Source organism: Sus scrofa, chromosome 6 (genome assembly GCF_054392235.1).
Source record: "Sus scrofa isolate SSC_HxYL_T2T_F1_AM1 chromosome 6, Sscrofa_HxYL_maternal_Yorkshire_Landrace_v2.0, whole genome shotgun sequence".
NCBI classification, from domain to species: Eukaryota; Metazoa; Chordata; class Mammalia; order Artiodactyla; family Suidae; genus Sus; species Sus scrofa.
The window spans coordinates 171924538-171950898 of NC_139388.1; the positions used below are offsets into that span (position 1 = coordinate 171924538).

General features: G+C 43.7%; 1 protein-coding gene across 20 annotated transcripts in view; it reads right to left on the reverse strand.

Moving 5' to 3' along the window:
* ST3GAL3 (ST3 beta-galactoside alpha-2,3-sialyltransferase 3) overlaps positions 1-26361 on the reverse strand; it is a 231182-nt gene that overhangs the window by 178384 nt on the left and 26437 nt on the right. For 18 of the 20 annotated variants that reach the window (XR_014804992.1, XR_014804991.1, XR_014804989.1 and 15 more), the window contains one exon: positions 14660-14804. Coding sequence is in view for 15 of the 20 variants with exons in the window: in XM_084958571.1 (XP_084814697.1) it covers positions 14660-14774 (115 nt within the window). In the remaining 5 variants the exon portion in view is untranslated. 20 annotated transcript variants of the gene reach the window in all.

A 26361-nucleotide genomic window follows, 5' to 3' on the forward strand; every position in this document is an offset into this window, starting at 1 on the left:
TCAAGAAACAGGGTTGGGAAACTGTCCCCCAAAAGAGCACCAGGCAACAGCGGGACTCACCGCACACGCTTTCTTTCTCCCAGGGACTGAAATTTCACCCTGCCTGTTATCCACTGCCTGACAGGAGCTGCTCTGCTCACTTTGTCCCGTTTTACAGCCGTTTAAAGAGGGGGGACCAGTCTTACAGCTACCGCCGCTATCATCAGAAGGAGTGTGCCACCATAAGCCACCGTAAGGACAGAAATGCCAGCCTCCATGTCACTTTTGAGATGAAAAATGAGGAGTTAATGCAATGTTTATGTTTATTAAGCTAAGTTCAGAGTGTCCTTGTCCCAACACCAGATTCAGATTCTTACTTGCCAGATGGTCTTCTCCGTCCCATCAGATCACTAAGGCACAGTTCGCCGTCGCTCTGCGAATGTAGGCAAGAACAGAACCGGAGTGCTGTGCTGATAAATGGGGACGTGCAGATGTTTAAAGTATTAAATGGAAATAAAAATGAATGTACTAAATGGAAATAAATAAAAATTAAAATAATTAATTAAACTATGCTACGCATCCATAAAATGGACCAGAGGAATCAAGTCGATTGATAAGAGGCAATGACCCAACACTTATATAAGGCACTGCCCTGAATAAAAGCATCAGAGCCAAGAGATACGACATATAAGGACGGTAGCTCCATTTTGGAGAGGAAGAAAGAGAAGCACATTCAAGTCCTTCCAGCCCCAAGACTGGGTTGACTTGTTTGTTAATTTAAATACATGTACATATTTCATTTGTGCGTGTGTACGCGCACGCATGCGCGTGCTCGCGATGATTCTAAAATGCTGATTTTATCAGGACCTTGTTTTTCCGCAGCAGTATTAGGTTCACAGCAAATCGAGGGGAGGGCAGAGACGTCCCATAAACCACCTGCCTCACACGTGTATCCTCCCCATCCTCCGTATCCCACATCGGAGTGGGACACGTACGAAACCGACGAACCTACACGGACACATCGTCACCATCCGAGGTCCACAGTTTACGGTTTATGCTTTGTGTTGTCCAAAAAGCACAATGGCTATGCCCACCCTTATGATGTGCAGATTGACTACCCCCCAAATTTTCTGTGCCCGGACCATCTGTTCCCCTCGCCCTCAACCCTGGGCGACTGTTCACCTTTTCACTACCGCTACAGTTTCACCTTTTCCAGAATGTCGTGCCGTTGGGATTGGTAGCACACTGCCCACAGCCTTTGCACAGCCTTTCCAATTAGCTTCTTTCACTAATCATACGCATTTAAGGCTATGCCAAGTCTTCTCATGCTTTGATAACGCCTTCGTTTCTTGTTAGCACTACATAATAGTCCGCTGTCTGGATGTACTACGATTTAGTTATGCACTCAACTGCTGAAAGACATCTTGGGTGCTTTCAAATTTGGCAACAATGAGTAAAACATCATAAACAGGGGTATAGGCTTGGGCACAGTTTTCGGTTCACGTGCATAAACACCAAAGACAGTGACTGCTGGAGGAACCACACTGCTAGAGGAAGAGCGTTAAGCTTTGTAAGAAACTGGCCAAAACTGACTTCCGAGGTAGGTGTACCATGTGCATGCCCACCGGCAATGAATGAGAGTTGCTGTTGCTCTAAGAGTTCCAATGTTGGCCATTCTCACAGGCATGTAGTGATGGCGCCTTGTTATTTTATTTTGTGCTTCCCTGATAACATATACTGCGGAGCACCTTTTAATTTGCTTATTTTATATCTGCATAATTTCTTGGGTGAGGTCTTTGGCCTATTTTTATTTATTTATTTATTTATTTTTTGGTCTTTTTGGCATTTCTTGGGCCGCTCCCGCGGCATATGGAGGTTCCCAGGCTAGGGGTTGAATCGGAGCTGTAGCCACCAGCCTATGCCAGAGCCACAGCAACACAGAATCTGAGCCGTGTCTGCAACCTACACCACAGCTCACGGCAACGCCAGATCGTTAACCCACTGAGCAAGGGCAGGGACCAAATCCGCAACCTCATGGTTCCTAGTCGGATTCGTTAACCACTGCGCCACGACGGGAACTCCATTTTTTTTTTTTTTGGCCTATTTTTAAATTGAATAACCTACGCTCTCACTGCTGTGTTAGTTCTTCATATATTTTGAATAACAATCCTTTATCAGATGCGTCTTTTACACTTTTTCTTCTCTCAAACTGTGGCTTGTTTCTTCATACTCTTCACAGAGCAGGTTCTAATTTTAATGAAGTCCAGTTTTTCAGTTCTTCCTTTCATGAACTGTATCTTTGGTGTTGTATCACCAAATCCAAAGTCTTCTAGATTTTCTCCTCTATCTTCTAAAAATTTTAGAGTTTTAAGTTTTACATTTAGGTCTGTGACCCATTTAGTGTTAACATTTGGGAAAGGTGTAAGGCCTATCTGGATTTTTTCTTTTCTTTCTTTCCTTTTTTTTTTTTTTTTTTTTTTTTTGGGACATGGATGTCCAGTTGTCCCAGCATCACAATGTCAAAAAGACTCTCTTTTTGGAGTCCCCACTGTGGCGCAACGGGATTGGCTGTGTCTTGGGAGTGCTAGGATACAGATTCGATACCAGGTCTGGCACAGTGGAGCCACAGCTGCAGCCTCGGTCAAAACTGTGGCTCAGATCTGATCACTGGCCGTGGGGACCCCCATCCCGTGGGGTGGCCAAAAAAGAGTATCTTTTCTCCACTGCCTTACTTTGGCCCCTTCGCCAGCGACCGTTGACTTTATTTGTGTGGGTCTATTTCTGGACTCTCTGTCAATGTTCCATTGATCTGTGTGTCTATTCATTGCCAACACCACACTGTCTTGATGACTGCGGCTTTATGGTAAGTCAGGTGACGCCAGTCCTCCAACGCTGCTGTTCTGGCACAGTGCTGTGGTGGCTATTCTGGCTCTTTGCTTCTCCATATAAACTTCAGGGACCGTTTGTTGGTATCCACCAAATAACTCACTGGGATTTTAACTGGAATTGCCTTACATCTATAAATCAAGTTGGGAAAAACTGATACCCACAGCATATGGAGGTTCCCAGGCTAGGGATCGAATTGGAGCTGCAGCCTCTGGCCTACACCACAGCCACAGCAATGCCAGATCCAAACCGTGTCAGCAACCTACACCACAGCTCATGGCAACCTCAGATCCTTAGCCTACTGATGGAGGCCAGGGATCGAAGCTGCGTCCTTATGGATACTAGTCAGACTCGTTTCCACTGAGCTTTGATGGGAACTCTGAGAAGAACTGACATCTTAAAGGTATTTAGTCTCCCTACCCATGAAAATGATATACCTCTCCATTTATTTAGTATTTTTGTTATTTTATTCATCAAAGTTTTGTAGTTTTCCTCATACAGATCTTGCACACATTTTGTTAGGTTTATGCCCAAGCATTTTACTGGAGGGGGGGGGATGCTGCTGTAAGTGGTACTGGGTGTTGTTGTTCTATTGTGTTTTTAATTTCAAATTCTACTGGTTCTTTGCTCATTTATAGGAAAGTGATTAACTTCTGCACACTCACCTTGTTTCCCTCAACCCTCCTACGGTCGCTTACTAGTTCCAGGAGGTTTCTGACCATTCTTTTAGACTTTCTGCATGGACAACTGTGTCACATGGGAACAAAGACCGTTTTATTTCTTGCTTCTCTATCTGTATAGCTTTTACTTCCTTTTCTTGTCTTATTGCATTAGCTAAGCCTTCCAGCACAATGTTGAAAAGAAATGGCGAGAGGGCACACCCTCGTCTTGTTCCTGATCTTAGAGGAAGGACTTCCATTTCACCCCATTAGGTACGGTGTTAGCTGTAGGTTTGGTGGATAGGCTTTATCGAGTTGAGGAAATTTCCTTTTATTCCTAGTTTACTGAAAGTTTTTATCATGACTTGGTGTTGGATTTTGTCAAATACCGTTTCTACATCCAACGATAGGATCATGTGATTTCTCCTCTTTAGTCTGTGGATGTGATGTATTACATTAATTGATTTTGAATGCTGAACCAGCCTTGCATACCGGGGGTTAATCTCACAGTCGTGATGTGTAATTCTTTTTACGGACTGCTGGTTTTTGATTTGTTACTATTTGGTTGAGGACTTCTGCATCTATGTTCATGAGCGATATTAGTCCAAAGATTTCTTTTCTTGTAGTGTCTTCATCCGGTTTTGGTATTAGAGTAATTCTGGCCTTCACAGACTTAGAAAGTATTCCCTCTGCTTCTGAAAGAGGTGGTAGAGATATGGCTAAATTTCTTTCTTAAAATTTGGTAGAATTTTGGAGTTCTCATCATGGCTCAGTGGAAACGAATCCGACTAGTATTCATGAGGAAACGGGTTTGATCCCTGGCCTCACGCAGTGGGTCAGGATTCTGGCGTTGCTGTGAGCTGTGGTGTAAGTTGTCATAAACACAGCTCAGACCTGGCATTGCTATGGCTGTGGTATAGGCTGGCAGCTGCAGCTCTGATTTGACCCCTAGCCTGGGAACTTCCATATAAAAAGAATCTTTATATCTTCTTGGAGAATCGACTTCTTTAATCATTATATAATGCCTTCTAATTTTCTTTGCTTTGAACCTTGCTTTGTCTAAAATTAATACAGTGGAGTTCCCATCATGGCAAAGTGGAAACGAATCCAACTAGAAACCATGAGGTTGCGGGTTCGATCCCAGGCCTTGCTCAGTGGGTTAAGGATTGCTGTGGGCTGTGGTGTAGGTTGCAGATGCGGCTCGGATCTGGCATTGCTGTGGCTGTGGCATAGGCCAGCAGCTACAGCTCCGATTAGACCCCTAACCTGGGAACCTCCATATGTCGTGGGTGCAGCCCTAAGAAAAAGACAAAGACAAAAAAATAAATAAATAAAATAAAATAAATACAGCCAGCCTTGGTTTCTTTTGACTAGTGTTAGCATTGTATATTTTTCTCCATTTACTTTTTTCTTATAATGTTTTATTTTTTAACCATTTTTAAAAATTGAAATATAGCTATTTTATGATGTATTAGTTTCAATGTAAAGCAAGGTGATTCAGATATATATATGTATATATTATATATATTATATATTATGTGTGTATATAATATATATAACATATATCTTCTTTTTCAGGTTATTTTCCATTACAGGTTGTTACAAAATAGTGAATATAGTTCCCTGTAGGTTCTTATTGTTTGTCTATTTTTATATAGTAGTGTGCATATGTTAATTCCAAGCTCCTAATTTATCTCCCCATCCCTACTATCCCCTTTGGTAACTATCGGTTAGTGGGCTATGTCTGTGAGTCTGTTTCTGTTTTGCAAATAATTTGTTCATTTGTATCATTTTTTTCAGATTCCACATATAAGTGATACCATACACTATTTGTCTTTGTCTGACTTACTACATTTAATATGATTCTCTCTAGATCCACCCGTGTATTGCTGTAAACGGCATTATTTCATTCTTTTTATTTTTGCGTAATATTCCATTTTATATATCTGTGTGTGTGTGTGTGTGTGTGCCTGTATATTGCTGTGATTTATGTCAAAGAGTGTCCTGCCTATGTTTTCCCCTGGATTTTTATAGTATCTGGTGTTACATTTAGGTCTTTAATCCATTTTGAGTTTATTTTTGTTTATGGAGTTAGGGGGTAGTCTAATTTCATCCTTTTACAATGTAGTTGTCCAGTATTCCCAGTACACTTATTGAAGAGACTGTCTTGTCTCCCTTGTGTATCCTTGCCTTCTTTGTTGTGTATTAATTGACAATAAGTGTGTGGGCTTACTTCGGGGCTTTCTATCCTGTTGTGTTGATCTACATTTCTGTTTTTATGCCAATACCATACTATTTTGATTACCGTAGCTTTATAACATAGTCTGAGGCCAGGGAGCCTGATCCCTCCAGCTCTGTCCTTTCTCAAGATTCCTTTGGCTATCCTGGGTCTTTTGTTTCCCTACAAATTTTTAACTTTTTGTTCTAGTTCTGTGAAACCTGCCCTTGGTAATTTGATAGGGATTGCACTGAGTCTGTAGACTGCCTTGAGTAGCACAGTCATTTTGACAGTACTGATTCTCTCAATCCAAGAACACAGTATATCTTTCCATCTGTTTCTGTCATCTGTAATTTCTTGAATCAGCATCTTATAGCTTTTGGAGTATAGGTCTTTTGCCACTTATTTCTAGGTATTTTATTCTTTTTGATGCAATGGCAAATGGGGTTGGTTTTTAAATTTTTCTGATATTTCGCTGTTAGTATATAGAAATGCAACAGACGTCTGTACACTAATTTTGTATCCAGCAACTTTACCAAATTCATTGATGAGGCCTAGGAGTTTTCCGGTAGGTAGCATTTTCAGGATTTTCCATGTATAGCATCATGTCAGCTGCAAACAGTGACATGTTTTTTTTTTTTCCCTTTTTTGGCCACCCCATAGCATATGGAGCTCTCAGGCCAGAGATCAGATCCAAACCACAGTTGCAACCTACTGCTGCAGCTGTGGCACAGCTGGATCCTTAATCCACTGTGCTGGGCTGGAAATCAAACCTGGATCCCAGTGCTGTAGAGACACTGGTGATGCCAACAGTGAAAGTTTTAATTCTTCTTTTCCAATCTGGATTCCTTTTATTTCCTTTCCTTCTCTGATTGCTGTGGCTGGAATCCAAAATTATGTTGAATAAAAGTGGTGAGAAAGGACATCCTTGTCTTGTTCTTGATCTTTGAGGAAATGTGTTCTGTTTTCACTGCTGAACTTGAAGTTAGCTGTGAGTTTGTCATCGATGGCCTTTAATATGTGGAGGTAGGTTCCCTCTGTGCCCACTTCCTGAAGAGTTTTGATCATAAATGGATGTCGAATTTTATAAAAAGTTTTTTATGCATTTATTGAGATGATCATGTGGTCTTTAATCTTCAGTTTGTAATGCAATGTATCACAACTGATTTGTGGATATTGAAAAATCCTTGCATCTGTGAAAGAAATCTCACTTGATCATGGTGTATGATCCTTTTAATGTATTGTTGGAGTCACTGTGCTAGTATTTTGTTGAGAATCTTTGCATTTATGCTCATCAGTGATATTAACCTACAATTTTCCTTTTGTGTGATATCTTTGGTTTGGAGAGCAAGGGGATGGTGGCCTCATAGAATGAGTTTGAAAGTGTTCCTTCCTCTGCAATTTTCTGGAATAGTTTCAGAAGGATAGGTGTTATTCTTCATAAATGTTTGGTAAACTTCACCTGTGAAACTATCTGGTCCTGGACTTATGTTTGTTGGGAGTTTTTAAATTACTGATTCAATTTATGTACTGGTAACTGGTCTGTTTGTATTTTCTATTTTTTCCTAGTTCAGTCTTGGGAAATAGTACCTTTCTAAGAATTAGTCCATTTCTTCTAGGTTGTCCATTTTATTGACATATAGTTGCTTATAGTAGTCTCTTACGGTCCATTGTATTTCTGTGGTGTCAGATGTAACTTCTTTTCATTGCTAATTTTATTGATTTGGGGCCTCTCCATTTTTTTTTTTTTTCTTGATGAGTCTGGCTGAAAGTTTATCAATTTTGTTTATCTTTTCAAAGAACCAACTTTTAGTGTTATTCATCTTTTCTATTTTTTTAAAGTTTCTATTTCATTTATTTCTGCTCTGGTCTTTATGATTTCTTTCTTTCTACTAACTTTGTTCTTCTTTCTCTAGTTGCTCTAGGCATAAGGTTAGGTTGTTTGAGATTTTTCTTGTTTCTTGCTACAAACTTTCCTCTCAGAACTGCTTTTGCTGCATCCCACAGATTTTGGATTGTAACATTTTCATATTTGTCTCTAGGTATTTTTTAATTTCCCCTTTTTTAAATCTAATCTTTTTAATGGCTGCACCCATGGCATATGGAAGTCCCCAGGCCAAGGACTGAATCTAAGCCACAGGAGTTAGATTCTTAATCCACTGCACCACTGCAGGAACTTCCTTATTTATTCTTTGATTTCTTCAGTGATCCATTGGTTAGCATACTGTTTAGCCTCCACTATATTTTTTGCAGTTTCTTCCTAGTAGTTGATTTCTAGACTCATAGCATTGTGGTCAGAAAAAAATGCTTGGTATAATTTCAGTTTTCTTAAATTTTCCAAGGTTTGCTTTGTGGCCCAGCATGTGATCTATCCTGGAGAATTTACTTTTAATCTGTATGTGTCTTTATAATTAAAATGGGGTTCTTGTAGACAACAGATAGTTAGGTCTTGGTTTTTTCGGAGTTTTTTTTTGTTTGTTTGTTTTTGTCTTCTTTAGGGCTGCAGGTGCAGCATATGGAAGTTCCTAGGCTAGGGATTTAATTGGAGCTGTAGCTGCTGGCCTTCTCCACAGCCACAGCAATGCCAGATCCAAGCTGCATCTGTGACCTACACCACAGCTCATAGCAATGCCAGATCCTTAACCCACTGAGTGAGGCCAGAGATTGAACCCACGTTCTCATGGATACCACTTACTGCTGAGTCACGACAGGAACTCCAGTTGATCTTGTCTTTTGATCTACTCTGACAATCTGTCTTTTAGTTGGTGCATTTAGGCCATTAATATTCAAGTGATTATTGATGTATCTGGAGTAATATTTACCATATTCATTACTGTTTTCTATTTGCTATCCTTATTCTTTGTTCCTATTTTTATCTTCCACACTTTTTATGCCTTGTGTGGTTTTTAAGTGAGCATTTTATGATTCCATTTTCTTTCCTTTTTAGCATACTGATTATACTTTTTTAAAAACTTTTTAAAGTGGTTGCCCTAAAGTTTGCAATATACATTTTCAACCAATCTAAGTCCACTTTCAAATAACACTATACCTCTTCACAGGCAGCATGAGTACTTTACAATAATGAAATAATCCTAATTCCTACCTCTCATGCCTTGCATCATTGCTATCACTCATTTTGCTTATATCTAAATGCACATAACACATACACATGATATATACATAAGCACACAAAATCAAATACATTATTGGTATTATTATTTTGAGCAAACTGTTATCTATTAGATTAATTTTTCATTTTTTAAAAATGAAAGTGGGAGTTCCCAATGTGGTATAGGTCACAGACACAGCTCAGATCTAGTGTTGCTGTGGCTGTGGCGTAGACCGGCAGGTATGGTTCTGATTTGATTCCTAGCCTGGGAACTTCCGTGTGCTATTATTGTGGCCCTAAAAAGCAGATAGATAGATAGATAGATAGATAGTAGATAGATATTTTATTTATTTATTTATTTTTGTCTTTTTGCCATTTTTTGGGCAGCTCCTGCGGCATATGGAGGTTCCCAGGCTAGGGGTCTAATCGGAGCTGTAGCTGCCAGCCTACGCCAGAGCCACAGCAACGTGGGATTTGAGCCGCATCTGTGACCCACACCACAGCTCACGGCAATGCCGGATAGTTAACCCACTGAGCAAGGGCAGGGATCGAACCCGCAACCTCGTGGTTCCTAGTCAGATTCATTAACCACTGAGCCATGACGGGAACTCCGATAGATAGAGTTTAAAAATTAAAAAATTAAAAAGGAAAGTTTCTAATTTACCCTCACTTATTCTTTCTCCAATGCTCTTCTTTATTTAGAAGTGAGTTTCTGATCTACATTATTTTCCTTTTATCTAAAGAATTTTTCACATTCTACTGCAATGTGATCTACTGCAACAAATTCCCTCCATTTTTGTTTGTCTGAGGAAGTCTGTATTTCTCCTTCACTTTTGAATAATAATCTCACAGAGTACAGAATTCTAGGTTGGTGGGGTTTTCCTCTCAACACGCTAAATATTTCACTTCAGTCTGGTCTTGCTTGCCTGGTTTCTGAGGTAAGTCAGATGTAATTCTTATCTGAGTTCCTCTATGGGTAAAGTATTTTTTCTTCTGGCTTCTTTTAGGATTTTCTCTTTATCTAGATTTTCTGTAGTTTGAAGATGGTATGCCTCAGTATAGTTTTAGGCATTTTCCTGCCTGGCATTCTCTGGGCTTCCTGAATCTGTGGCTTGGTGTCCGACATTTACTTTGGGAAAGTTCTTGGTTGTTATTGTTTCAAATATCTCTTGTTCTTTTCCTCTTTTCCTTCTGATACGTCCATTTCACATGTCATACTTTCTGTCGTTGTCCCACAGCCCTTGAATATCCTGTTTTTTGGTTGGTTGGTTGTTTTTTTCAATCCTTGTTCTCTTTGCTTTTCAGTTTTTGAGGATTCTATTGATATACCCTCCAGTTCAGAGATTCTTTCCTCAGCCAGGTCCAGTCTACTAATAAGCCCATCAAAGGCATTTCTGTTACAGTATTTTTTTTTTTTTATCTCTAGCATTTATTTTTGGTTCTTTCATAGGATTTCCATCTCTCTGCTTACATTGGCCATCTGTCCATGTATGCTATCTACTTTATCCACTAAATCCCTTAGCCTATTAATCTTAGCTGTTTAAATTCATGGCCTGATCATTCCAATATTCCTGTCACATCTGGTTCTGATGCTCGCTCTGTCTCTGCAAACTGCATTCCTGCCTTTTGCTATATGCCTTGTACATTTTTTCTTGATAGCCATGCATGATGAACCAAGTAAAAGGAACTGCTATAAATAGGCCTTTAGTAATGTGGGGTGAGATTAGGGGGAGAGGAAACTTCCCACAGCCCTATGACTAGGTCTCAGCCTTTTAGTGAGCCTGTGCCTCTGGACTGAGAACTGCGCAAGTATTTCTCAGGTTTTCTCTACCGCCTTAGGTGGGACCAAATGGCGAGAGTGGGTTGCAGTTGAATATCTCCTTTCTCCCACACAGAAGGCTCGAGATGGCTAGAGCTGGCTACTTCCCTTCCCCCAAGTCACTTAGGCTCTGGTAATACTCCAACAGGTTAGGCTCTAATTAACTAGTCTCCCTTGAGGGCAGGCCTTGTTAGGAAAAACAAAGTATTTAGGCATATTTCACAATGGCTCCTTTCCTTCTTCTGCTGCCAGTTGTAGCACTTACTGTGGGACTCTGGTCAAACTCCTGCAGGTAAATCTCACAACACTCCTGGGGGGTCCTCCTGGAGTTTTTACCTCTTGGACTTGTCTCCACTGAGCCTCCAGCAATTTGTCAATTATACCTCAGGTTTTTCCACTCTGGTGCTGGTTTCTCTGACAGTTTCCACATGAGACTCTCCTCTAGGCCCCATTTCTCCAGTCTTGCGGCAGCGGATTGCCCCATGTCCTCGCCGCTGTCACAGCGCCAGCAAGAGTCGAATTTTCAGTCCATTCACTTTTCCCCTTGTTATTAGGTCAGAGTGGCAACCACCAAGCCCCTTAACATGCAGAACAGGAAACCTCAAGCTACAGAACTCTTAAAAACCAACTAGACTGGTCTCGGACAGGAAGCCTTCAGCTTAAGCGTTTGACCCCAGTGCTGGCACTCTGACCAAGCCAAGGCCACGTGTCGCTCTAAACTGCTCAAAACAGAACAGTGTGCATCCTTCTACGTATGCCCTGGGATTACCTACATCTTAAAACTTTCTAGCTAGAAAGTTTCACGTAGACTTCTTTTAGAACATGACACGTGATAATGGTTTTTTTATTTCTTTCTCATGTCACACGCTGAGAGCATAAAGTCTACGTTCATCTTACGTCCAGTTTACAATGAACATACTGCTTTTGCTAAATGAACAATACAAACTCTGGACTCCTTCCCCCTTCCATGAAGGAATTCCAGTGCATAATCTTGATTAAGTCATAAACAGGATAAAAAAGTATGGAAAAACAATGCTTTAGACATCTATTTTTCAAACTTGGAAATGCCCTTTGAGTTCCACAGGTAAAGACACACAAACTCTTTCTCACTGAGCCTCTCTGAAGCCTCCACTTCTACGTCTGTAAAAGAGGATGATAATAATAACCAGTATAAACTACGAGGAGCAAAAGAGGTTATGAATCTACAGCTCCCATTACGGTACAGAGGTAGCGTAGACACTCAATAAATTATGACGTTCATCTCATTAGCAGCAGCAGCAGCAACATCACTAAACCACCACCCAAATCTCAGCGCACAGCAGGCATCGACTTTGAGGAGCTCCTTTGCTGTGACCTTGTTTACGGAATGAAGGGCCCTTCTCTGCCTTGGTGAGCTACTGGGATGGGTCGTACTAGTCTCTTCTCTGATATTATAGCGCAGAAATAATATGCTATAGTAAGAAGCTCTAAACAACCTACTCAAAGTCAAACATCTGAAAGGCTTGAGAGTAAGAATAACAGAAAATGTGTAGCTAGTGGCTACAGCTAACAGCTAACGCAAAGGTCAGCAGTAAATAAATATTAACAAACTACGGAAGCCTCTGACCTCATAAACCCCTGTGTCGCCAGGAGGACTTTCTCTCTTCACCTAATTTTCCTTTCCTTTTCTTTCTCCACCTCCGTCCTGACACTACCTACTAGCTCTGTTCTGAGCCCCCTTCCTCTCTCTTCTCACCAAGTGAGAATACAGAATTAAATCCTGTTCTTAGTATTTATCATACGTTTTGGTAAAATAATGAACACAGGTCTTAAAGAAAGAAAATCAGAATTCAACTCCAGTCCTCACAGTTATGTAACGTGGGTAAATTAATTAAACGAAATACTTCCGTTTGCTCAAGTGCAAAATAGGGATAATAATAGCATCTTCACATGGTTACAGTGAGAGGCCAATTAAACTTGTGAATTATCTAGCTTGAAACCTGACCCACGATAGCTCCTCCACAAAGTCAACGTGCTTCTCAGTGTCTCCAGGAAAAAAATTATCTAAGCCGTGGTTGTGTCTTCCACAGGTCAGTGGCTCTTCACAGAAACGGAGCCCTCCCTCCAGTCCTTTGCACAAACTTCCATCGCTGGATGGATCCAGAGGAATCTCTCCGTTATGGATCCTGTCAACGTCTCTAACGACAGAATGCTGTGCTGCACTGATACAAACACCCCTTACTCCGGCCCGTCTCCTTGATTTTAAAAATACGTCGGAACAGACAAATGTAAATGAAATCTGGAAACACAAAGCAATTACTGATAACTGTAAGCTACACACTTAAAAGGCACTTAAACATTTCATATAAAACAATAAATGAAAGATACAGTATGATACTTTTAAAATTGGCTTGAAGCGTCTTTGGTAGTTTGGGCCACGTGAAAGAATAAGGACCCAGGAGTTCCTGCTGTGCTGCAACAGGATTGGCAGCATCTCTGCAGTGCCAGGAGGCAGGTGTGATCCCTGGCCCAGCACAGTGGGTTAAAAGCATCTGGCCCTGCCACAGCTGTGGCATAGGTCACAACTGTGGCGCGGATCTGATCCTTGACCTGGGAACTCCATATGCCGCAGGGTGGCCAAAAAAAAAAACAAAACAAGAAAAAGAAAGAAGGAAAATAATCAACTACTTCAGAGGAACAGTTCCTGTGTTAAGGAGTCAATACAGTAGTGGACTGGAGTTCCCATTGTGGCTCAGTGGAAACGAATCTGACTAGTATCCACGAGGATGCAGGTTCAATCCCTGGCTTCGCTCAGTGGGTTAAGGATCCAGTGTTGCTGTGCGCTGTGGTGTAGGTCACAGATACGGCTTGGATCTGGCATCGCTGTGCCTGTGATATAGGCCAGCAGCTACAGCTCCAATTCAACCCCTAGCCTAGGAACCTCCATATGCTGCAGGTATGGCCCGAAAAAAAGACAAAAAAATAATACTACTACTACAGTAGTAGACCAAATGCCAGATGCCTCTTCCAACTCATTCTATTTCATTTTAACCTCCTGTGTAGAGACTGACTCTATTCTCAGGTGAATTCCACACTGGTATCCAGTAGGTATTTGCAGACATAAAAACTATTTTGGAAAAGAGACATTCACTAGGAATCAGCACAGACTACCCAGACTTTTTCGTAGCCAGCTCAGACAGCCGTCAGACAAAGGAACCAGAAGAAGAGCTGTGTGTGGCCACCATGGGACACTGGAAGCTACAGCCAAGGAAACAGTGTGCAAAGCTCGTTGCGGCACAGTGCAAGCCCTTCCACTGCAAAGCCCAGACCACAGCACAGTCAAGGCTGGGTGAGCCAGAAAAGGTGGGAGAGGGGGCGAGGGGGGTTGGTGGGGAGGGGGTGTTTCAGGCAGCCTCACAGAAAACAGTGTGACACATGAGAATGGCTGCACAGGGAAGAAAGGGATCAGACGTTACTCAGCAGGGGCAGAAAGAAGACATTATTCTACTCAGGTCCAAGTTCAGCACCAGTAAGAGCTCCAAGGATTCAGTAGACACAATTTCTTTGGGGAAAGTAAAAGACAGGATTAAATTAAAAACGGAAAATCCAAGGACGAGATAAAGATGAATGTCCTAAGAGCGCTGGAAAACCAACTTCGACAGCAAGCCCAAGGCAGTAACTGGCAAAGGGGAGCAGCAATAAACTCTCATAATTAAAAAAGGACATTCGAGAACCCGAAGCCCCGGCACGGTTTGCGTTTTTATTGCAGCACAGCACGCTTCCCCTGAGTGCACAAAAGGATGTGCCATGGCATGCAGCTGTTTTCAAAACCAGCAAAGTTCTCCAACAAGAGCAACAAAAGTGGTGGGCGGTTTCTAAGCCCAAGTCCCGGAAATGCTCGGTGCCCCTCTCTGAAGAATTTGAGATGACTGCGGCCACAGGAAAACCCGATAACTAATCAGCAGAGGCTGTTCCCGGGGGCGGGGGTAGGCTAGAGTCACCATACTTACTGGAGTCCTCCCACTGGAGTAAATGTAGCTTCCACGCAGAATAATACAAAAATCCCAACACCAGAAAAAGGCAGAGGGCTAGCAGCAGATTGCGTACAAATACCAAGAGTCCCATCTTCACATGATTTACAGTTTCCTACATGACCTAAAGAAAAAAAAACAAAAAAAAACCAAAAGAACAATTTAGGTCTTCAATAATAAGCAATCCTCGTACGGATACACTCAACCTTAACCTAAGTATTTATGCGAGAATTTCCAAATGAAGAACAGCCTAGAATTACCCCTTAGTTGGGCATCCTCCAACCTGCTCAAGCCCGTCTCAGCTTCACCATCATTCAGCATCCAAGCCGGAAATCAGCCGTGATCCTCAGGTCCCTCCCCCTCATTCCCGACAATCGCTGATCCAACTCTGGCAGTTGCATCCTCCTGGATAAATCTCAAATCACATCCCCTTCCCGCCATCACGCCCCTCGTCCGCGCCAGCACTGTATGCCCACTGCACAAGTTGCCCAGACTCCAAACCCACGCTCGCTGGATCTACTTTCCACCCAGCACGAGGAGGCACAAAACGGGGCATTCCTCCCCTGCCTGAACCCCTTTCTATTAGTATCTCACTGCCGCTCTGACAAAGCACCACAACCCCAGCAGCCTGAAACCACACACGGTTACTGCCTCGCAGTTCTGAAGGCCAAATGTCAAGGTACAGTGTGGCTCAGCAGGGTCCCCTGCACGAGGCAGCACAAGGCCAAACCCAGGCGCCTGGCAAGCTGCCTTCCTTTCTGGAGACTCTGGAGATGAACCTACTTCCAAGCTGCTTCAGGCTGTAGGCTGACTTCAGCTCCTGCAGCTGCAGGGCCCAAGGGCCCGATCAGCCAGTCTTTGCTCCTGTGCTCCTGCTTTCCATGCAGTCCCCCTGCAGCCACAGCAGGGTCAGCCCCTCTCACGCTGATCTTTCCAACTTTCCTTCTACCTCATCTTGCCTCCGTTGCCAGCCAGAGAAACTGCCTCGCTTTTCAGGCTCATGTGATTAGACTGGGCCCGCTTGAATAGCCTAGGGTCACTTCCCTATTTTAAGGTCTGAAGCCTTAATTTCGTGTGCAAAGTCCCTTTTGCCATGTAAAGCAACATATTCGGAGTCCAGCGATTAGGGTGTGGGCATCTTTGAGGGGCCACTCGGCCTAACACATCTTTCCTTCAAGCTTCCGTTCCTTCAGAAGAAAGGAATGGCTCCTTAGGATCCAGCAGCTTCTCGTCACACCCCATCTGACTCCTAAACCACCTCTTGTTTCTCCCACTCTCATCTGTGTGCTGTGCTCCAGCCCCCCTTCTTTCTATGCACTGGACATTTCTTGCTGCTTCTCGCCTCAAGGTCTGTCTGTGGTATTTTCTCCACTACCTGGCGGCACATGCTCTGATACTCACTTAAATCAGCATCAGCCATGAAGAGCTCTCCTTCTCCCTTTTTTTTTTTTTTGTCTTTTTAAGGCTGTACCCTCAGCAGCATAAGAAGGTTCCTAGGCCAGGGAATCAGAGCTACAGCTGCTGGCCCCTCCAGAGCCACAGCAACGTCAGATTCGAGCCACGTCTGCGACCTACACCACAGCTCACAGCAACACGGGACTCCCAACCTCTGAGCGAGGCCAGGGACAGACCCACAACCTCATGAACACTACCCAGGTTTGTTTATCGCTGAGCCACAACGGGAACTCCCCAAGAAGACTGCTTAAGATCACCCTTCCCCACCCCACTCAGGTATCTTAGTCATGAAATAACATTTGAGAAGTTATGTATAAATATTGTAAGTGAAGTGAGAAAAATTTATCACTTGCAGATTATATAACTGTCCACCTCGAAAAGCCAGGAGAATTAACTGAAAAACCATTAGAACTAATGGAAAATTCAATAAAGTAGGTGATTATATGATTCGCTTACAAAAATCAATAGCTTTTTAAAACCTATACCAGCGATAATCAATTAGAAAATGTAAGGGGGAAAAAATTCCATTCATGATGACAACGAAATCTATAAAATACCTAAAAATAAACTTTGGAAGAAATGAACAAGATTTTCACCAAAGGACATAAAAGATCCAAATAAATAAACAGACATAACAACCTCCTAAGTGAGAAGATTCAATATTGGAAACACGTCAGTTCTCCTGAAATGTCAGTTCTCTATAAACGTAGCCTCACTCCCGTCAAAATCCACGATTTTTTTTGAACTTGGATCTAATCTTAATCTGAAGAGTTCATACCCAGAATGAGTGAAGAACTTTTTTGATGAAAAATAATGAAGCGAGAATTTGCTTTATCATATTAAAACCAATTCCAAGCTATAATTATTAAGCTGGATGGGTACTGGCACAGGAAAAGACAAACAGACGACTGCAACAGAATAGAGTCTAAAAATGAGATCTCTCAATAACAGATACAGATATGGATATATACACGTACACACACACACACATAAATGAATTTACTTCCTCTACATTTTTGAATACACGATAAGCATGTAAGTTTTTTTTTTTTTTTTAAAGACACAGCTAACTGCTGCTGATATGGTTACCTCTAAGAAATAAGATAGGACAATGAGAAGCACTTTTCCCTTTATACATTTTGGATTAAATTTGCTCTAAGTCACAGGTATTGCCTCTATAATTTTGAATATTTAAAAAATCACACATAAACAAATGGGACCTAATCAAACTTATAGGCTTTTGCACAGCCAACGAAACCATAAATAAAATAAGACAACTTACTAAATGAGAGAAAATATTTGCAAACAATGTGACTGATAAGGGATTAATTTTCAAAACACGCAAACAGCTCAGACATCTCAATAGCGAAACAAATAAACCAGCCCGTCAAAAACGGGCAGAAGAACTAAACAGACCTTTCTCCAAAGAAGACCTACAGTCGGCACAGGCACCTGAAAAGATGCTCATCATTGCTGATGGTGATGAAATGCAAATTCCGACAACAACGAGGCATCGCCTCACACCCGCCAGAATGGCCATCATTTAAAATCTGACAAATCATAAACGCTGGCGAGGGTGCGGAGGAAAGGGAGCCCCCCCACGCTGCTGGTGGGAATGTCAACTGCGCAGCCCCTCTGGAGCACAGCATGGAGGTTCCTCAAAACACTCCAAATAAAGTTGCTGCATGATCCAGCCGTCTCACGCCTGGGTACGCGCCGGAGAAGATGAAACCTCTGATTCCGACAGAGACGTGCACCTAGTGTTCAAAGACACGGAAGCGACCTGAACGTCCAATGACAGGTGAAGGCATAAAGACAGCGTCAAACACACACACACACACACACAGATACACGCAGCCATAAAACGCGAAAGAAAGTCGTCTGTGGCAACCCGGACGGACCTGGAGACGATCACGTTGCGTGAGGTGAAGGCGTATAAAACACCGAATAATATCACCTCTGTGGAATCTAAGATACAACAGACGCAAATGAACTTATGCACAAAGCAGAAACATTCACAAAACAGAGAAAACAAACCTACGGTGGGGGCTGGGGGGAAGTGCTTGGGCTGTGGGATGGAAATCCTGTGAAACTGAATGGTTATGATCATTATATAACTACAGATATGATAAATTCATTTGAGTTATTAAAAAAAAAAACCACCTCTGGTTACCCAGGGGGAAAGACGGGGCGTTGGGGGGGGAGGACTGGGGGTTTGGGACAAGCACCTGTGAACTGTTGTGTATAAAACAGATCAACAACAAAGTCCTACTGCGCAGAACTGCAGTCAACGCCCTTTAACAAACCCCAATGGAAAAGAAAACGCAAAAAATATCTATGGCTAAAGAATCCCTTTGCTGCACATCGGAAACGCACAGAAACGTCAAATCAGAAACTTTAAATCAACGACCTTTCAATGTGACCTCGCAAACAAATCGCACATTGTAGAAACAGAAATTGGCAGACTTTGGGGAGCAATTTGGAAGTACGGTACGCCCTGCTTTTTGAACGTTCGCTTTCCGCCCCTTTGCTTCTATGAAAGACCTAGGCGAGAACCTGTTTTCACTAAGTGGAAGAAATCCAAAGAAGATTTTCACTTTGATGGAAAGAGACGAAAAGAGCCTTTAGCATCTCTTCTGCGCCAGCCGTTACTGGCAGTGGGCACCCAGAGCAGTGAGAGGAGCACCGCCAGCCTCCCTTCCCAGCAACCACACTCACCCTCTCTGCACCAAGCCCCCAGGGCTCTGAATTCCGCCTGTGAGCATCTGCACTTAATCTTGATTTATTCTGTGTATCTGTTAGCAGAGGTACCCCCAGGTATCAGAAAAGCCCAAGAGAACTTGGAAGAGGGTGACCACGCTTGGCGCAAGGATGGAGGTAATGAAGCACTTAGGTCTTGGCGAACAAGACGGAGATGGGCTGAAGCTGCCTGCACCCACCACTATTTACAACAGTGCACGCACACTATGCACACTCAGAGAGAAAGAATACGGGCAGCTGCCAAAGCACTGCTGGCTCTGCTGGTAGCAAAGTGATCTCTTTCCACTGGCATCTAGTAACAGAGACACTGGAAAGTCTACTTCTTGAGTAGATTGATGGGTGTACACAGCATGGTGTTTCTATTAAGGTATCTTACACATGTAAGCCCAAATCAGTCCTTTAAAAGCTGACACAGAAAGCACTGAATGATGAAAATGTAGAGGCAGTCATGGGTAGTTTGATCAGTTTTTGAGGGGAGGGCAGCTTGACAGCTTAAAGGTTACTGGACAGAGTGCTCGACTGATGCTGAAGCTGCTGAAACGTTCCCTGAAGAACTGAAGAAAGTAGTTACAGAGGGTGGCTATTCATATACGCAAGTGTTTAACTATGATAAAAATTGCAATTTATTGGGGAAAAACTGCTGAGCAAAACACTTATCTTGATAGAAGACAAGCAAGCTAAGGGTACAAGATATCAAAGGCCAGGTTTGCCAGGCCAGGCCTGCTGTCAACACCACCGGTCATGCTATCCTAAGACCTCTACTAGTGTACCATTCAGAAAACCCAAGGGTACTGAGAGGCACTGATACAAACACACTGCCTATTATGCTTTTTTCACATCCATGCGGTTGGAATAATCAAGTGATATTTTTTCTGAGTACATGACTGAATCTGTTGAAAAACACTGTGAGAATGAATGGATTAAGAAGATGCGGGGAGTTCCCGTCCTGGCGCAGTAGTTAATGAATCTGACCAGGAACCATGAAGCTGTAGGTTCGATCCCTGGCCTCGCTCAGTGGGTTAAGGATCTGGTGTTGTCGTGAGCTGTGGTGTACGTTCTAGACGAGGCTTGGATCCCACATTGCTGTGGCTGTGGTGTAGGCCAGCAGCTACAGCTCCGATTAGACCCCTAGCCTGGGAACCTCCATATGCTACCGGAGCGGCCCCAGAAAAGACAAAAAAAAAAGAAGAAGATGTGGTATATATACACAATAGAATACTACTCAGCCATTAAAAAGAACAAAATAATGCCATTTGTAGCAACATGGATGGAACTAGAGAAACTCATACAAAGTGAAGTAATTCAGAAAGAGAAAGCCAAATACCATATGATATCACTTTTATCTGGAATCTAATATAAGGGACAAATGAACCTTTCCACAGAAAAGAAACACACAGACTTGGAAAATAGTCCTGTTGCCAAGGGGGAGGGGGAGGGAATGGGCGTCTGGGGTTAGTAGATGCAAACTATTGCATCTGGAGTGGATAAGCCATGAGATCCTGCTGTACAGCACAGGGAACTTTATCTAGTCACTTGTAATGGAACATGATGGAGGATAATGCGAGAAAAATATGTGTATACATGTGTGTTTGAGTGTGTGGGTGAGAGAGAGAGAGAGAGAGACTGGGTCACTTTGCTGTACAGCAGAAAATTTACAGAACACTGTAAACTAACTATAATGGAAAAAATTTCAATCATTAAAATAAAAAAATCTAAAATTACAAATAAAAATTAAAAGTGAATGCAAAAAGAAAAGAAAAACACCGTGAGAAAACAAGCTACGTAAAAACTGTCCTGTGACTGTCAACGACTGCACTGCCCACCTGCCGGGCATCACCAAGTACAGCAGCAATATCTGTGCTGTGTTCTTACCACCAAATAGGACGTTGATGCTGCAACTGCGCCTAAAGGCCACAAGCAAGGCCTGTTACACACAAAAATGCAATGCATTTTAAGTGCCACTGACAGAGAGGGTAACTGTAACGCATCTTTATGAGAGATCTCGAAAGACTGCAACATAGGATGGAACTAGAGAAACCCCTTATGGCAAAGTGGGATAAGGATCCGGTGTTGCTGCAGAAGGGGTGCAGGCTACAACCGTGGCATGGGTTCAATCCCTGGCTCCGGAACCTCCACAGATGAGATAAAGTTGGCAACTGCTAGACTCACAGACATAGAGAATAAACCGGGGGCTCCAGTGGGGAGAGGGGGAGGGGCAACATAGGGGTTGTGGGATTATGTGAAATCATGTGCGCGAAACCTCTGAAAATTGTAAAGCGCTATAGAATTTAAAGAAGCATTCAATAAAAAATAAGTAAAAACATACAAAAACTAAATAAATAAAATCGGCAATGGCTAACCCTGGAGATGCCCTCAAGAGGCCAAAAGCCTTGGTAAGAAATGGCATTTGGAAGAAACAGCGTCTTGAAGTAGTGAGCAATTTTAAAGGCTTCCAATCAACCATAAATATGGCACTAGTGACTGTGGCTAAGGAGCCTAGGTTTGTGGGAGCTGATGAAGAAGACGAGGAGGTACTGAAAGAGTAAAGGATACAGACGGAAATGGGATGCAGGGGAGTTCCCGTTGTGGCCACAGGGGAAGCGAATCTGACTCGCATCCATGAGGATGCAGGTTCAATCCTGGCCTCGCTCAGTGGGTCGGGGATCTGGCATTGCCGTGAGCGTGGCTGTGGCATAGGCCAACACCTGCAGCTCCGATTCGCCCCTTCGCCTGGTAACTTCCATATGCTGTGAGTGCAACCCAAAAAGGCACACACACAAAAAAACGGAGGAAAGAAGAAACTGGATGCAGTAGCAAACAGCCCCCAAGTGAAGTCGTCCAGGAACTGAAAGTAAAGCATTTGACATGAGATTTTCACTATGACTGACCGCCCTACAATGACTGCAGAGAAGGATGACTTTAATTTTGAAAAGACACACAGGTTCAAGGGCAGGTTTGCAAGATGTTCCGAGGGTCTGTAAAGAATGAAGGAGGAGTTCCCTTGCGGGGCAGTGGGTTAAGGATCCAGCATTGTCACTGTCGTGGCTCGGATAGCTGCTGTGGCTCCGGTTGGATCCCTGGCCTGGAAACTTTCACATGTTGCAGGCACGGCCAAAAAACAAAAAGAAAAAGAAGAACAAAACAAACCCAAAAAAAGATGGTAGGCTAAGCAGTCAAGCCTTCCATCCTTTTCGAGCCTGTCAGAAAAAGAACCGCAATCTTTGACGTCAAGGCAGACAGACACAGAGTGCAGACTAATATTAGCGCCCTGCCTGATCTGATGGAATCAGACGAGGATGGATGTTGATAAATAACCCTCTTCCCTGTAATGACTACAGTTTAATTTAAAAAAAAAGTTTAAGGCGTTCCCATTGTGGCTCAGCGGGTTAAGAACCTGACATGGTGTCTCTGAGGATGCAGGTTCAATCCTTGGCCTTTCTCAGTGGGTTAAGGATCCAGTGTTGCTGCAAGCTGTGTAGGTCACAGATCCAGCCCGGATCTGGTGTTGCTGTGGCTGCAGTGTAGGCTTGCAGCTGCAGCTCCGATTCACCCCCCTAGCCTGGGAACTTCTATATGCCGCATGTGTGGCTGTAAAAAGGAAAAAAATGTTTTAAAAAATGACCCTCTCGGAGTTCCCATGGTGGCTCAGCAGTTAACAAATCTGGCTAGTATCCTTGGCCTCGCTCAGTGGGTTAAAGATCCGCTGCGGCTTGGATCCTGCATTGCTATGGCTGTGGCATAGGCCGGCGGCTACAGCTCCGATTCGACCCCGAGCCTGGGAACCTCCATATGCTGCAGGTGTGGCCCTAGAAATGGCAAAAAAAATAAAAATAAATTAAAAAATAAAAATGACCCTCTCTCCTACATCCTAGCCTCCTCTACCTCTCACCACCCCAACCTCTGGCGACTCAGGCTCACACACGACCACCACCACCACTTAGCCAGTGCCCTTGCTGTCTTCCCAATTCCCGTGTGCGAATACTGTACCTACATTCTTCCTATTGTATTCAAGCTGCGTATTCATCATATCATGCCTACTCTTACCTATGCTACTTTAGGTTTTAAGTGCTATTTTCTATGATTTGCTAGGTTATTTTGGGGGCCTGGGAACGCTCAGAAAGTTTTCCACGTAAACTGCTGGTAACTGCTTCGTCGCGTTCCACCACTCTGGCTTAGGAAAGGTTTCATGGGAATGGCTCTGTTTTCAGATGGCACGGGGAACCTGTATCTACCGAAATTTACAACATTCATGTACCTTGACTCAGCATTTCTATTGCTATGACTTTTGCCCTAAAATCACACTCCAAAATATGTGTGTGTGTGTGTTTAGGGCATGTGGAAGTTCCCAGGCTAGGGGTCAAACCGGAGCTGCAGCCAGCCTACGCCACAGCCACAGCAACATGGGATCTGAGCTACATCTGCGACCTACACCACAGCTCATGGCAATCAATGCCGGATCCTTAACCCACTGAGCAAGGCCAGGGTACGAACCTGCATCCTCACGGATACCAGTGGGGTTTGTTACCGCTGAGCCACAACGGGAAGTCCCCAATAAATATTTTTAAAGATATGTATATGGGTGTTTATTAGCAACATGTATTATAAGAATGAAATATAGAAACAACTCAAACGTCCATCAAGAGGGAACCAAATACATCAGGGTGCAGGAACACAATGATGTCTACACCAGCTGAGGTCTTGCAGGAAACAGCACACAGAGGAGTGAACCAACGAAGAAATGACAGGATTTTTTGCAGCTGTGTGAGCAGGATGAGAGGAGCCACCCAGGGTTAGGGAAGCATCCAGGAAGTGGGAACAACAGGAAGCTATCTCTGCCTGGGAGCTGAAAAGCAAAGAGAAAGAAGGGGGTTACTGGAGCCCAGCCAGAGCGGGCTGGGGAGGGGAGGCCAGCCAACAGGAGCAGCGGCCACAGAGGAGCACAGCGGCTCCTACGGCCAGAGCAAGGGCCAGGAGGGGACAGTGAACACTGTGACTTCTCTCACCACTTGTCCTCTGATCCCTGTCAGTGCCTTTCATCAGCTGATCCGGATGGAAGCCGGAAGGCAAGGAACCCCAGAGGGTGGGCAGAGGTCCGCTGCCCGCACGCAGAGGAAAGAAGGTGGACGATGGACAGCGGAGGGCAGGAGAGTGACAGGTACGGAGTACGCTGTAGGGGTAACAGAACGAGGCGCACGTGCCTGTCCCGACATAGAAAAATAGCTGGAAAACATCGCTACGTGAAAAAAGTCTTGTAGCAGAGCAGGTACACGAATGCACGTACGGCTCCCACCCTGGTGGTGACAAGCAAGAGCGACAGAATATTTTAAATTAGGGTTAAGTGGTAAGGACAGAGACACAAGGACATACGCCAAGCTGCGGACAACAATTATCTCTGTAAAGTGGGCCCGGGGAGGGCATTTTTCACAATATATTCATGCATTTGAATTTCGCATTCATGCAAGTAATACATGTACGAAGTTTTCAAAGTGAAATAAAAACTTGGAGACTTGCACTTCCAGCAGCATAAAGGACATGTACTCTGTCCAATCCTCCCCCCAACACACACACACAAACCAATGAAAAATTTAAAGTATAAGCAGCCTGCCTACAAAAGGCAGGAAGTTCTTGGAAAGATTTTTTTTTCCTTTTATTTTATTTTATTTTATTTTGCTTTTTAGTGCCACACCTGTGGCATATGGAAGTTTCCAGGCAGGCTAGGGATCGGAGCTACAGCTGCCGGCCTACACCACAGCCACAGCAACTCAGGATCCAAGCCATGTCTGCAACCTACACCACAGCTCATGGCAATGCCAGATCCTTAACCCACGGAGCAAGGCCAGGGATCAAACCCATGTCTTCATGGATACTAGTCGGATTCCTTTTCACTGCACCACAACGGGAACTCCTTCCCTTTTAAAAGGGGACTCAAGTGGCTGGTACTAGCCCTTCCCCTTCTTTCTGTCCTGAATGCAGAGGTTATTTCTAAGCTGTGACAGCCATACAGTGACTTCAGCCGAGGGCTCTGGCAGACGCACAACTGCCAGTCAGTCAAAAGATTCACCCATCTGTCCAACAGATACGGCACTGAGAATGGTGAACTAATCACCTATTTTATTTCTGTCTTTTTCATTAAGAAAAAGGATCTTCAAATACAGAGGTAGAACAAACAAGCTAAAGAAAGAGAAACGTGATTTCCAGAAGTAGCTGACATACAAAGAAGCAAGGAAGAGCTTAAAATAAGCCAAAGCCTCCAAGGTGTGGAGAACACAACATCTCAAGATCCTGCAAGAGAGGACATTTCAAACTTGCTGCCTCAGCACAGACGGTTTACAGCACGTCCCATCGGTGGGGCTGCGGGGAGACCCTCATACACTGCTGGTGGCGGGAAGAACTGAGCACCATCGAACGGAACCACACGTGCTTCCACCCCTGCAACCCAGTTATCTCACTTCGAAGAAACCATCCCAAAGACACACCGACACAAACACCAGACAACTTACTCGCATGGCTCTTTAGTGCAGCACTATTCATAAACGTCCTTCAGTAGGGGTGGAATTAACTATGGTGTATCCACAAAACGGAGGATTCTGCAGCCATAAAAAGGAATGAGCACTCTCACTCTCTTCCTTTCTGAATAATTTAACCTAGAAGCCGTCAGGCTTTAGGAGCCAGGCAAGGTAGACGGATACACCTGGACGGAAGAGGGGAAGGGCATCAGGGCCTCGAGAGACGTCTGCGGGAATAGCAACAGGTCATACGAGATCTGATCAAGAAAGTAAACAGGGAGTTCCCGTCGTGGCGCAGTGGTTAACGAATCCGACTAGGAACTATGAGGTTGCAGGTTCGGTCCCTGCCCTTGCTCAGTGGGTTAAGGATCCGGCGTTGCCGTGAGCTGTGGTGTAGGTTGCAGACGCGGCTCGGATCCCGCGTTGCTGTGGCTCTGGCGTAGGCCGGTGGCTACGGCTCCGATTCAACCCCTAGCCTGGGAACCTCCATATGCCGTGGGAGCGGCCCAAGAAATAGCAACAACAACAAAAGACAAAAAGACCAAAAAAAAAAAAAAAAAAAAGTAAACATATTGAGGCAACAGGAGTTAATTTCTCAATGACGGAGAAGTGAATTGCAAATACGGAAAAGGAAAAGCTGGAATAAATCATTTAGGCTGTGTTGGAACTGAAGCTATCAGTGTGAACTGATGGTTTTCAGGACGTACACATAAAAAAACATAAAAATAACTACCGATGTGGATTGTGTGTGGGTGCTCTTGCGTGTGTGACACGCAGGCGAGCCTGGCTCGGAGCACTGAAAGGGCCCAGCAGCAGGGCTAATAACAATGAGCACATCTAGCACCTGGATCTTGGATTTCAAATACCATCCTCCACCACGTAACGGGAACCAGGGGTCCTTGAAAGAACGGCTGATGCCAGGGCGAGGCACAGAAGGCACAAGATAAGCCTGAAAGTAGG